The 13,611-nt window shown below is 38.9% G+C and overlaps 1 protein-coding gene across 1 annotated transcript in view; it reads left to right on the top strand.

Moving 5' to 3' along the window:
• The first annotated feature begins 1,651 nt into the window (after positions 1–1,651).
• ano8b (anoctamin 8b) overlaps positions 1,652–13,611 on the top strand; it is a 56,104-nt gene continuing 44,144 nt past the window's right edge. Inside the window, exon 1 of the mRNA XM_038286488.1 lies at positions 1,652–2,039. Within this exon, the coding sequence (XP_038142416.1) occupies positions 1,880–2,039 (160 nt within the window). The 5' untranslated portion in view covers positions 1,652–1,879. The remainder of the gene's footprint in view (positions 2,040–13,611) is intronic.

The raw sequence follows: 13,611 nt of genomic DNA, 5'->3' as shown, positions 1-13,611 counted from the left end.
TTGAATTATTAAAAGAGAAGAAATAAAGTTTAAAATGTTCATGCTTTGTTCCGATTTATTTTAAATGGCAGTTTTTGGCGACAAATGTAGGCCTACAATATTATGTTAAAAACATCAGCCACAGCCCTCAACATAATGACGTCATGTGTTTTCCAACCCAGCCATCAGCCCCCCTCGCTTGAAACAGCTTCCAGCGCGCCTGGGGGATTGTTGGCCAAGTGGGTTAGAGCAGTGCACTTGTGCTCTGAGAAGATTGCAAGTAACTGGTTCGAAACCCATTGTCTCCATTCTGAATTCCCAAGCAAAACCCTTAACACCCAACTGCTCCCTTTGCCCCACAATGGCAACAATCTTCTCCCCAAGGGGGTGGGTTAAATGTTTCTCCAATGTGAGATCAATAAAGTTCAATTATTGGTATTTTGTGGGGGTGCCTTTCTACAGCAGGGACAGGTCAGTTGATCGAGCTGGATAAAGATAAATGTAGACAGCAGCAGTCAGAAAAGCTTAAGATATTACACAAAGAATAATGGGACAAATCTTCTGTCTCTACATGTACAAACCTTGTACTGTAAAGGCATTAATCCCTTCAAACTGCTCTGATAGCTGCTTAAAACAAATGCTTTTCTTTCCTTTTTAGTCAATAAATGTTCATAATTTATTTCTGTTCCACACCTTTGCAATTTTTTTTCCTGCTGTCTATCTGATCAAATCCAAAATAAATACAATGACGTTTGTAGCAGCAGTGAGTCTAAATTGGAATAGGTTTTATAGTGTTGGTACGTAGTTTTCCTGTAACTCTTGTAATACACAGTATAATACACTGCAAAAATAAATTACGGTACATTTAAAAAAAGAAGAAAAAAAACAATTGTATTGTCTTATTTTAAGTGCAGATTATCTAAACATGTTAATTTAAGAGTAAAAAAATCTAATTCCATACTCAAATTAAGGGTATAAAGACTTAATTTAAGACATTTTTATTTATTTATTATAGATTATTTTTGCAGTATAAGCTCTACTCTGACCTCTGGAAGCCAGGTAGGATTAAACTGCAGAAAGGAGTAATTTTTTCTAAAAATAAGGCTATTTCTTGTTGAATTGAGCAAATAAGTATGATAATTATCCAACATAACATGACACTTTACATTTAAAACAAGATCAAACAACTGCATTGTCTTATTTCAAGTGCATAATATGTAATTATCTCATTTTAATGGCAAAAATACACATTTCTTTGGCAAACCTGCTCAGATTAAGGGCACACGCGCTTGTTTTTAAGAAATATTTCCTCATAAATACTTTGCAGCCATGCATGCTGCAGCTAAGCAAGGATTTGACATTGTGAACCACCATCACACTGGATTTCTATTTCTGTCTGGCTTGCAGACTTCCCTGAAGGGTGATATTATTACATCTCTGAGAAGATCAAGGTCAGACATGATTTAAAAAACACCATAGGATCTTAAATTCTTCCTGCAGAGTTCATTTCCATCTTCTTTAAATTCTATTAGTTGAATTCTGCCTAAAATAATAATTGAGCACCAGCAGCAGGTCTGCTGTTATAATGTAGGACAATAGATAATTATTAGGGTGAAGCAGTGTAAGGTGAAATGAGTGTGTCATCCAGCTCCCTCCTCCCTCCTCCTCCCGGTCTTTGTCCCTCCTCCAACCATCGGAGCTGCTCTCTCCATCTAGCCGCGCATCCAGCTCCAGAGCCCCGCCGGGATGATCCAGCTCCGCACCGACACCTTTCTCCTCACCACCACGCTCCTCTAACAGCCCTTCCTTCACCCATGCTCTGCCTTCCTCCTGAGATGCACCGCTGCCTCATTTCCCGGCCCCTACCCTCATTGTGCGTCACTCCTCGCTGATAGAGAGCATGCCCGACGCGGGGACGGGAGGCGCTGCGGCCGCCGGGGGCGCGACCACCTCCGGCGACGGCTCCGAGGGCTCCCGGCACCGACACCGAGCGCAGCAGGGGGAGCCGGAGAGGCCGGAGCCCGGTTCTGCCCCGCAACAGAGCTCCTCTGGAGTTCTGGGTGAGTCTTTGGACGCTGAGGCTGGGAGAAGGAGGAGAGGACAGGTGAAACAGCAGCACCATTCCTCCTCCTCCTCCTTTGTCTCCCTAAAATGATCACATCGTGCCTGTTATTCCTGTTTTTATGCCCAGGACACTGCTGCTTTATCTTTTGCATGGAAAATGTCTTCATTATGTGCATCTAGAGCTACTTTGACTTTATTGTTGAGTAATGAGGTGCTCATCACCACCTCCTGTCCCAGCATTCTCACTATGATGTTCTTAGGAGCAGTTTTTCTGCTGCATAATGCCTGTAAGGCCTGCAAATAATGCAACAGCACTTTGTTTATTATTCATTCTTTTTGGTAAACACATATTCTTTTCACACTGGGGGTTTAACTATTGCAGATCCAGGGCTGCCAACTTTTCACCAAACCTTGGGGTGAGATTTTGAAATAGTTTGGACAGGAAACCCTGTCAGGGTTAGATGAGGAAAGGTGCAGCTATAGGTTGGAGGTTTTCAGAGGATTTAACTGAAACAAAGTGTCAGAATGTGATTTTTTTTTATAAAACATTAAATGTTACTGAGTAACAATAAGTGGTCTGTAGTTATAGGAACATTTTTTCTCACAATATCCATTATTTTCTATATTCTCATGATTTTTAGAGAATTGAAGTAAAGCAGAATGGGTCCTACTAAAATACTTGCATCTAAAATATAATTTAAACTAAGAATTTCACAACTTTGTTCACTAATTTTTCTCTGCAGTTCAGGTAAATTGAACAATGGGGAACTAATAAGTTATCACTGGATTACTGGCACTGATACAGGAACCAGTGAAATTAAATCCCATGCAAACTGTACTTTGTATGAATATTTGGTAATAGGCTAAGGATTAAAAAGCTTCATTATGTTATTCGTTTTTCTTACAATCAACAAAACAGCTAAAAAGAAATCAGACCTTCTAGGCTGTAGATTTTGTAAAAACTCTCCATGACACAAGAAAGCACTTCTCTTGATTATTCATTTGGAAAATGTGATGGAAATTAAGTTAACATATTCAATGGACCAAAATAAGGTTACATTAATAAGATAAGAAATAATAAAATGAGAACATCCCTGTGGTTCTCCCTTTATGAATCCTGGATAACTGAGTTGTTCTGCACATCCTCTCTGGATGTGGTTGGTCTTTTCTTTTGTGGCTGATCTTTTGAAAAATAAAATGTAATGTTTTTTTGTTCTTTTTGTGAAGCTTCTATGGATTTGAGAAGCAAACATTAACTCAAGCACTAGATTGCTTAAAATCTTCAATAATTTACAAAGAGAATTATCCTAGTGCAGGTGAGAGAAGTTAAAAATTAAAATGACGTAAGAACTGTCATTGTTCAATATGTGGAACAGTGAATAGTTGGAAATATAGATGGATATGAACCTGGCATGTCATTTTTGTGTTAGCACTAAGGTTGTGTTAAAAACACGGACTGGATTTTGATCACCATGGTATTTTTATACATAAATAAGTGAAACGGAGTTGAGTTTTAATGTCTGTCATTTTTATTAGTGTGAGAAATTGGGAATATGTAATGAGAGTGTATGACGACACTGAGATGGGTGAGTCTCCCTCCCAATGGGTGAGAGTTTGCAACCCTGCAGATCAGCAACATCAGCTGGCTGTTTGGTGCTTTATATGATGCTGTGCACAAGTTTTTACATTTTGTTGACATTATAAGCACTAAAGTGTAGGGATTTTTAAAATCTGACACCTGTAAATAAAATCTAATATCAGAAAGCAAACATCATGAAATCAGCTGCTAGAAATTAAGTACAATTTCAGAGCATTGTTTAATACCCTATTGGATAATGGAAACATATGACCCAGCTGTTAACCCATTAGGGCTGAGAAGAGATGCAGCCAAGATGCCAGTTTTAACTCTGGAGGAGCTGCAGAGAATCACAGCTTACTGTAGTTGGAGGAATCTGTCAACAGGACAACAATTAGTCAACTAAAATCACAATTATCTGTACAGCACATCTCAAGGTGCTTTAAAAACTAACGGGGGGTAGAAAGAATTATAATTAGGTTAAATATAGAAGAGTTACACTAACAGTGAGTGCTATGAAAACACAGCCAAATATAGAGGAGATATAAAGACAAATGAAGTCAAATCAACTTAAATGCATCATGCAAAAGATAGTAAGGGCGTGGTTCAGGGAAGATACCTGCTGCTAAACTGTGAAATGCTAATCCAGAGTTTAGGGGGAAACTCTGAAAATGCAAATTTTGTACACAAATCTGTACTTGAAGGGAGAGTGGCAAGAAGAAAAGCCTTCGTTGACAGGGAGCTGTGCTTGGCTACCAAGCTGTAGGGTTGAGCTGAAAGCATGTTATGTGGTGTAAAACAAACACCTGACATTATGAAGAAGAAACTGCTCCTTTGATGAAGCATGGTAAGGGTAGCATTATTCTGTGGGGATTATTTTCTTTGGTAAATGTAGAGAAGGCATTCAGGACTAACCTGACAACAGCCAGATGCATGTCTCGCTCCGCCCAGCTCCACTCACATACATCTGGGAACCCGCTCATTGAAAGTGATTTCCCCAACCGAATTTATGGTCTGTCCAATCAGGACGCAGGGTGGGTGTGTCCTGGAGTGGAGAAGCGACCGTGAGATTCCAACAACAATGGCAGCTCGCATTGAGGAAGCAAGCGTTAGCATTGATGCTGCTATTTCTTCTGTGTTGTCCAATCTATCTGATATTGTTTAATTAAAAGAACATCAGAGAACGGCTTTGAAGGCTTTTGTTGGTGGAAACGATGTTTTCGCCCTTCTCCCGACCGGATTTGGCAAGAGCTTGATCTACCAAATGGCTCCTCCTCTCACAGCGTCACGGGTTAGCTTCGGTGTGAGTGGTTGAAATAGCACGTCAATAAAGATGACAGACAAGTGGCTTATCCAATCATATGCAAGGAGTTTTGATAAGGCCCAGCCTTCAGTAAAGGCAATTCCTATGGCGGGTTCCCAGATGTATGTGAGCGGAGCTAGGCAGAGTGAGACATGCATCTGGCTGTTGTCAGGTTAATTCAGGACAGTCCTAGAAGAAAACTTGATAAAGTGGCGACTGAGGGAATAGTTCACCTTCAGGACAACAACCCTAAATGTACAGCTTATATTACAGTGTAATGGGATCGGAGGGCCCAGTCAAAGCCCAGACTAATCCAATTGAGAATCTATAGCAGTACATAAAAATGCTGTCTTTGACAAAAACCGACCTTTGATATTAAACCAATTTTCGTCCCTTTTATCATATTTAAGAATTATTACATAAAATTCCTATAAAAAATACAAAAGCTTTTAGATATAATGTAAACGGATTAGGAAAGGGTTGAGGAGTAGGAGCTCCTTGATAGACACTATTTTGCAGGTGGATTTTCCAGCGTTTGGCCTTACATACCAGTATTTGCATGCATAAGGAGTTGGACTTCCCTACAGGGTGTTTTGTTTGTGGTGTTGTTTGTCCTTAGATTCTGGTGTTGTGATGATGGCCCTGCTTTTGTTGCATTCTGTTGCCTGGATAGAGTGTTACAGTCTTGATATTTCTGGATCAGACCACCTCAGTCGTAGGAGCCTTGGCTGGATTGTTTTCTTGCAGGCAGAGTGCAGAGAGAGCCTCTGTGCTCACTGCCAGCACTGCTGCAGAGTGATGCAGTGGAGAGGTGGGCTGTCAGCAGCACATGAGAGCTCCTTTCTACTGTCGGCCGAGGTAACCTGAGCAGGCAGCAGCTGACTGGACTGATGTCATCTTCTTAAGAGGGTGGCACCACCGGGTGTTTGAATGGGTCATGTATGTTGCGGAGGGTCACTGGAGCACAGATTAGCACCCTCTTCATTTGTTGTTAGTCATTTCTGTGTGTTTCTAATGCTAAACCAACCATCAGGCATTAAACCTTAAAGCAACCCTTCATAATAAACATAAGATTTAGTTTTACTTTTACCGTCAAGAGAAAAACCCTTTATTCTTGAAGGAGAGGTGAGAGATCTCTTGAATTTTCTGTGTTTAAGCAAAGTCTGTTTAAAAGCAATGATTTTCTTCTTCAGGGTCACACGCACACAGAGGCTTAGAAGTAAAATCTCCTTTCACCTGTTCAGTATTTCAGGTAATAGATTGGCATTTGGAAAACTTTTTTTATGTATATTTGACTCCAGAAACCTTAAAAACTTATAAGAAGTCAAAGAAAGTCAAACCCTTATTTCCCATATTGGTGTTTATTCTACAGAACATGATGGTGATCTTTAATGGCTTTCTCTTTGCTGGAAAAGGAAAAAAAAAACACTCACATTTAAATCTATGAAAAATTTGTTAAAAGACAAGAGAAAACAAGAATACTGTCAATGGCTGCTTGGATTAAAGAGGAAAAGCAGCAGGTGTGACCACCTCTGTAGATGTAGGGTCTTTGTTAGATTTCTGCTCTGGAGCAAACAGGTGTGTCAAAATAGTCATCACAAAGAATAGCAAACATGGTCAATGGTCCGGATTGAATAACATAACAGCTGATTAATTTCTGAAGGATAATAAGATTGGTCCTAAACCGTATGGACCTCTTTAAACAATTAAAAAAACATTTACAAATGGGGTCAAACAATTTTAACCCTTTAAAGGGCAAGTTACCATTTTCGATCACTTGCCTTACTAATGGAGTCCCCCCCTGTCCTTCGGTGAGGTCTAGATGCACTAGATTTATATCCAGCCATCCAACATCTTATTTTGGCATTTCACCAATTAGATGATCCCTTTAATTATATATTACCTACTCATTAAGTTAAAAAGCAAATGTTAACAATTCAAGAAAAAAAAGGTAAAAAGCTAATATAAAGTTAAATTTTAAAGGTAAAAAGTTAATAAGCCAAGTTAGCAATTATATTTAGGTTTAATATAAACTTAAAAATGTAAGTGCCAGTATCAGCATTAATGCCTTTAAGGTTATGTTGGATAAAAAAAAAATTTTTTCCTTTCATTCTTAGTGTTTTTCATGAATTTCTTATAGAAGAACTTTTATTTTTCTTAATATATTGGGGCAAGTTGGCGTTTGCTGTTATTACATTTACATTTTTGCCATCAAAATATCCATATTTCTTTAACGTAACAAAGGTAATAAGGTCTGGTCCTGGATTCCAATGACACTATTGGCAGGAAATTTTTATTTAAGTATTTCATTGAGCACTCTATTTAACATTCTCCAGTTTTCACAGGTTAAACTACAAAAAACAAAATCCTCATAAGATAAATCTCTGCCTTTATAGGTGTTAGTTAGAATTTCAAGTTATGACTGCAGGGTTAGGGAATGTCTGAGTGTAATAATTATTGACATTTTTTGATCTCACATTGGAGAAATTTACCTCTGTGTTGCCTGGGGAGCAGTGTGGGGTCAGGGGCCTTGCTCAGAGACCCAGAGTGGCAGTCTGTGGGAGTGGCACTCGAACTGCCCACAGGAGGTTTTGAAAGGGGAGAAACCTTTTCTCATTAAAGGATCTGGCTGTAGAAATCTTGCTTTAGAGAAATCTGAAGTCTGGGGTGCCTTTTCCACTGGGCTGATGCTGGAGCTATTATGGCAGTGGAGCTAATAAAGCTCTGGATTTTTTGTCTTCCATCGCTGAAAGCTCCAGCTCCTGGAACTGGTGCACAACCTTTTTGCTGGGCCCAAAAATAAGCTCTGTTGTTGGGGCATAAAGAGCCTGCCTAGCACCAAGTAAGTTAGGCAGAGGGGTGGAGTTTACTACAGCCTGCACATGAGGAGCACCACTGTAAGTGTGGCAACAGCGCTGAAAAGTTCTAACAGTGACAACTTTTTTTCGCTGTATGATAAAAATGCTCCTACAGCTAGAAGTAGAATATGCGTTGCAAGAACAAAACTTTGTCCATCTTGATTGCTTTGTTTGTCTCACTGTCGTCTTGTTACTCTGCTTTTATTTCAGTTGGACTTCTGTCTCTTTTAAATAAATTTGTAATGCACACGTTGACGCAGTGAAATGGCTATGAGCTGGCTCCAAGCTGGCGTCTTGTATCCAAAACCAACATGGTTGGTTGAAAGCACCATTATAAGCTCCTGCTCTAGACGCAGCTCCAAGTAAGCTCCTGCTTCTGTGTGGTTGAAAAGGCTTATCAATAACCCAATGCTTATAGATCTATATGCTATCAGTACAATAGGCCGAGAGTAGATTTTTGTTTGTAATGCACAAAACCATGCTTGCAGAAACTGCAAACAGCAAATTAGTGTGTGCACCTCATAACAGCTGCCATGCTTAGGAGTGGTGGACTGATTTTGGCTTGTTTTACATCCATTGTTCCCTAGAAATGTTGCAGTCATTGAGTCCTTTTACTCACAGAAAATTTTAGGAACCATATGCCATCATCTGGAGAGCCACTCATGTTTTCTCCAAACTGGGTCATCAAGAGGACAAACAACCTCAGAGAGCAACAGTGTCAGGTTTCTGTTTCTGTTATGTTTTTTCTTTTGAGTATTCAGTTTTGCTTTGCTCCTTGTTTTCTAGTTTTAGTGGGTTAATTCTTAGCTTATTGAGTTCTTTGGTTTTTTCTCAGTTACTGTCTCAGTCTTGGTTCTGTTATATTTCCTTTTTAGTGTTCAGTCTTGCTTTACTCCTTGTTTTCTAGTGTTAGTGGTTTTATTTTTATTTTGCTGTGTTCTTTGTTGTTTTCTCAGTTACTGTCCTAGTCTTGGTTCTGTTATGCTTTCTTTTGAGTGTTTAGTTTTCTTTTCTCCATGTTTCATAGTCCTAGTGGTTTAATTATTATTTTGTTGTTATTTCCAGTCTTCCAGGTTTCTTTTTGTTGTCTCTGCTGCCCTCTTATGTTTTCCTTTTTCCCTAACTCTTTCCCTCTCTTGTTCTGTGCACACCTGCTCCCAGTTTCCTCATTAGCCCTCTCTTTTTTCAGTATCATTTAAAACCCCTCTCTCTTCAGTTCCTCTTTGCCGGGTCCTCGTCTAACCTTGTCTACTTCCTCCAACTCCGTCTCTCTGAGCCTACCTCTTTTAGATTGGATCCCCCTGATGTCTCCATGGTTACTGGTTTGTTTAGACTTTGTTTTCATGTTTTGCTTTTGGGATATTTGGACTCCTGGTTTTCAGTTTGTTTTGTTTTTTCGTGTTTGGATTTTTGGATTTTCCTGCCTCTGTTTTCTGTTCTCCTTTTAATTAAACCCACAAGAAAATCATCTCTGCCTCCCTGCCTCTGCATTTTGGGTCATCAATCCACAAACAAATCATGACAAACAGATCTGTAATAGAATAAATGAAAAGGAGGGAAATAAGGTCCAGTATTGGACCATACCCAACACATTACTCTGATTGCTTTTGGGGAACTTAGAAAAGTAAGCCTTACAGAGTTAAAACTAAACCTGAGAGACTGACAAAATAATGCAGCAGAAAACCACATGATGGCCCGTTGGTTGGAGAGCAGAGCAGATCTGAGTCAACAACCAGGACAGCTGTGGCAAAGAGCTACCCACGGCTGCCTAAGGGATTGGTCAAATTAGAGGAAATGTATTTAAATCTATATTGTAATGGCAAATTAAGTTTTTTTAATTTTTTTTATTTATTGCTTGTTATTTGTCCTACAAGCTGCTGCATCATTAATTTTTCCACACAGTTTTTATGATGATGATAATAGATTTGAATAATGATAACGACCAATGCTGTTAACCTGTAAACCTGATTCACTAAACCCTATAATATTGAGAGGGTGCATTTCCTTATTAGCTGGACTGAATTAATCATTGACAGTTTGGTCTGGGGTGCTTTGTTTCTGCAGTGTGGGCTAAAAGCAGTTTGTTTTTCTTAATTAAGGTGTAGGGACTATAGTTGGATTACTGGGACAGCCCATGATCAGCCTCACATGTGTGGCTGTCTGTCAGCTAACACATAGCCCGGGCAGGAGAGGCGACTTCTCCATTTTTTAGACTTTGATGGCAGCTTTGAAGGATTTTCTTCTCTGGAATCTCAGAGTGTCTCAATCCAGCTTCCATATTTTCCTAATCCTGCCACAGTAGACCTCAGCGACTTTGATCCTCAAAACCACCTTCCTTTGTAGCTCAAACCCTCATTTCATGGATTAATTAAGCTCTTGTCATTAGAAAATGCAACATAAAAGTCACAGCAATTAGACCGTGTTCCCTGGGAGGCTGGAGCCGATAAGGTTTTGTGTTGTGGAAATTAGGTCGTGTATTTTGTGGCTGTCCAATCAGTATCCACAGAAATCTGAGACATACGGTTAGATTTAGTCCTGCTGCAGAAAGAGAACTAATGTTCAAAGGTTGGAAGCAAAAATGAGAAGATTGGATACCTTCTCCCAAAAAAAGAAATGATTCTAGCAAACTTGATTAGTTATCAATTCAATTTATGTGGATCTCCAAGATGCCACTTCACTGCACATTCAATAGCACTCAAGAAGCTTGCTGCTTCTCTAAACTACGTGGCTGTTCTATTTTTGCCACCTGCAGTTAATCAACCGCCATAATAAATATGAACATTGGCTTAAACGGGGATAAAACTCTAAACATTTGAACTCACTTTCCAATGATAGATCCAAAGAAAGGAAGGTAAGGTGAACAGATAAAGAGCAGACATGTGAGACACAGGTAATAATGGTTAAATAACCGCTTTCCTTGTTATTTTTCTATTTAAAGTAGGGATGAAACAATTAATCGGATTAGTCCTGATTAATCGATTATTGAAATAATCTTCATCTAATTTAATAATTTATTAATTGTTGACTGGAGTTTAGAGACTGTAAAACATGCTTTTAGCTGACAGATCAACCCACTAAGTGCAGTAATTATATCAAAGTTGAAAAAAAAAAGATATTATTAATATTTTTCTTCTGCCAATATGCTCTATCCAGAACTCTTGCAGTGAAAAAGTTTTAGTTTCAGTTTAATTTTGCAAAATTGTTCTTTAAAGAACCTTTTGCTATCCGATTATTAACCGATTAATCGAAACAATAATCCAAAGATTAATCGAATAATCATTAGTTGCAGCCTTAATTTAAAGCCTACAGGTAGACCACTATTGCATGTTAATGCAGTCCTAATCAAACCCTGCAGGGGCGCTCCACTCTGAAACACTTCCAGTGGAATATATAGCCTGGCAGAGAACAAAAATGTCTATTTTTTATATACAGCATCACAATTAAATTTTCTTTAGAAATTAAAAGAATATATTTAAAAGATTTGCGTTTTTATTCTCTCTTGCCCATCTGATCTCTAAAATAAGAGACTGTGTTAAGTAGCAATCTTCACTTTTGCTGTGAAATAAAACTGAATACTTCAGCTTTGCCTCTGACAGGTTTACTCAGCTTTGGTGTCACACAGGTTTCTTCGAATACAGCAGCACAAGGGTAGTTTCAAGAGGAAAAAAAGACATCTCTCTGAACTGAAGAAATAAAAAACATTTTTTCACAGCTGCAGACAGCATGAGCTACTGGTTTTTGCCCTCCCACAGCTTTAGAAGTGAAGGGGCTGTGGAATGCTGTTCTGTATGATAAAAAGCCAGAAGTGTGTGTGCCTAATGACTCCAAGCTTAATGCGTTTCTCTGCTGCATCTGCCTCTGTGCCTACATCAGTATTTAGTGCATGATTAACCGTCACATTTTCTGTTTTTTCTGTGCTGGAGTTGCATATTAGCTCCCCCCATCAGGATGACCTTGCTGCTGCAGAGACGTTTGTCTTTATTAAGCTCAGAGGAAGGGCCAAGCACATTTACACCTGAATACTTTATGTAAAGAAAAACGAACAACTCTAAAAAGTAGCAAACAAATCAACAGCATCACAGCAGTGTTATGATAAATAGCAGCTATCTTGCCTCATCTTTGCTCATAAAACAGACACCGGTGGTTCTACAAATATAAGATCCAAAAGCTCACATGTGGCTCAAAGAAAGTTATTCGTCTGATTGCTGTTGATGCTGATCTGACCTTATTAGGCGTATCATGTTCTGGCTTCACATTAATCACGCCCTCTTCACTGTCAAAATAAAGTGTTTCTCTTACAATTTACAGCCGTACTGTGGCAGTTGGGTGTCACTTTAATTTTTTGTGTAACAACAATCTTCTCTTGAATGGTTTAGATGTTCCTTTAAGCTGGAATAAATGAGTCATCTGAACTGATATGAATCACTCCAGTAACTTCTGACACGGAGATAGAGATGCAGTTTTACACCTAATGCACTTATTTAATCATGAATATTAATGCCCGAAAATTTTTTATTTGCTTTTGCTGTAAAAGCTGATGTACGTGCTGTGATAAATATTTCCTTTCCCTGTACAGGGCGCCATTTAGTAATTATTATCAACCAAGGTACAGTAAACATGCAAAACGAATTGGTGCTTTGGAGACATTATATCTTGTTTAAACTGTCCTGGCACCAAGAGCTTATTAATTTATGTATTCTAACCAGGAAAAAAAGAGAAACAGGCCCAAAATGACAGATCTTTCACCACGCTTACCTTTTACCCAATTACAGAATTACCAACAAATACATTTATTTTAACCTGTTGCTAATGCCGTTCAAGTTTCTTTTGATCATGATCATTTCCTGTGTTAGCTCACATGGTGCCCCTGTTCTCTTCAACGGGATGCAGACTTTCCAGCTAAAAACTCAGTCCAACATATGTACTGCTTGGTTGTTGGCACACCTGTGGAAACCGGTGTCTTTATATGGTTGAAAAGGTAGAAGACCTCCGTACCTATGAACACTCACTGCAGAAACCCTGCTAACCGCTTTGTTTGCAGAGAAAATTACACTGAAAAACAGAATAAATGGCAAAAAGGAAAAGGACACACAACATTTTTGTGTTCGACTTTATTAGGATGCAGTACTTTTGCATCTTATATGGTAAAATAATTAGCTGGGTTTGTAAGAAAGTAGTTTAAGGGGTGAGCCAAGCGTTAGATATGCAGTGATCATTAAATCTTCATTGGTGCAGACAGAGTATCTGCATTGCACAGAATGATATTAAATCATGTTATTATTAGATCAATGCAGTGACATTTATGTAGCACTGGTAGTACTTTTTGTACCGGTGGCACTCATGTGGGGTGATCTCTCCCAGCTGGTAAAAAATTATTAGAGGTCTCTTTAATAGGACTTTAAACAATAGAAAATGTTGGAATCAGGGTTGTTTCCTGGACCTGGGACCACTGAGAGCGGAGCCTACACCCGAGTAGGGGAATCTCTGAACTTAACTTGGAAAAAGGGCTTTTTATTGAAGCATTCTTGAGCAGTCTTACACCTTGTTTGATGCGAAGTACTGCAATATGTACAGTCCACCTTATATAACCATCTGGAGACATCATTTGATTTAGCCCATAAATATCCGATCAACAGTTTTTGAAAAAACCTCCTGGAAACATAGCAGGGGCTCATATTGTTCTCTTACACCCTGCATGCATCTTAAAAAATATAGACCAACATAACCTATATGTAATAGCTAATTTACACTTTTTAGTTTTGATTTCTAGCCTCTAGGTTCTCCATTTTGATTATTCTAGAAATACCATAGAAAGGAAATACATTTTCAGG

Source organism: Cyprinodon tularosa, unplaced genomic scaffold (assembly GCF_016077235.1).
Source record: "Cyprinodon tularosa strain WSP-4 unplaced genomic scaffold, ASM1607723v1 ctg106, whole genome shotgun sequence".
NCBI lineage: Eukaryota > Metazoa > Chordata > Actinopteri > Cyprinodontiformes > Cyprinodontidae > Cyprinodon > Cyprinodon tularosa.
Note: the sequence above shows the minus strand (reverse complement) of the source record. Positions and strands in the feature narration are given on the sequence as shown.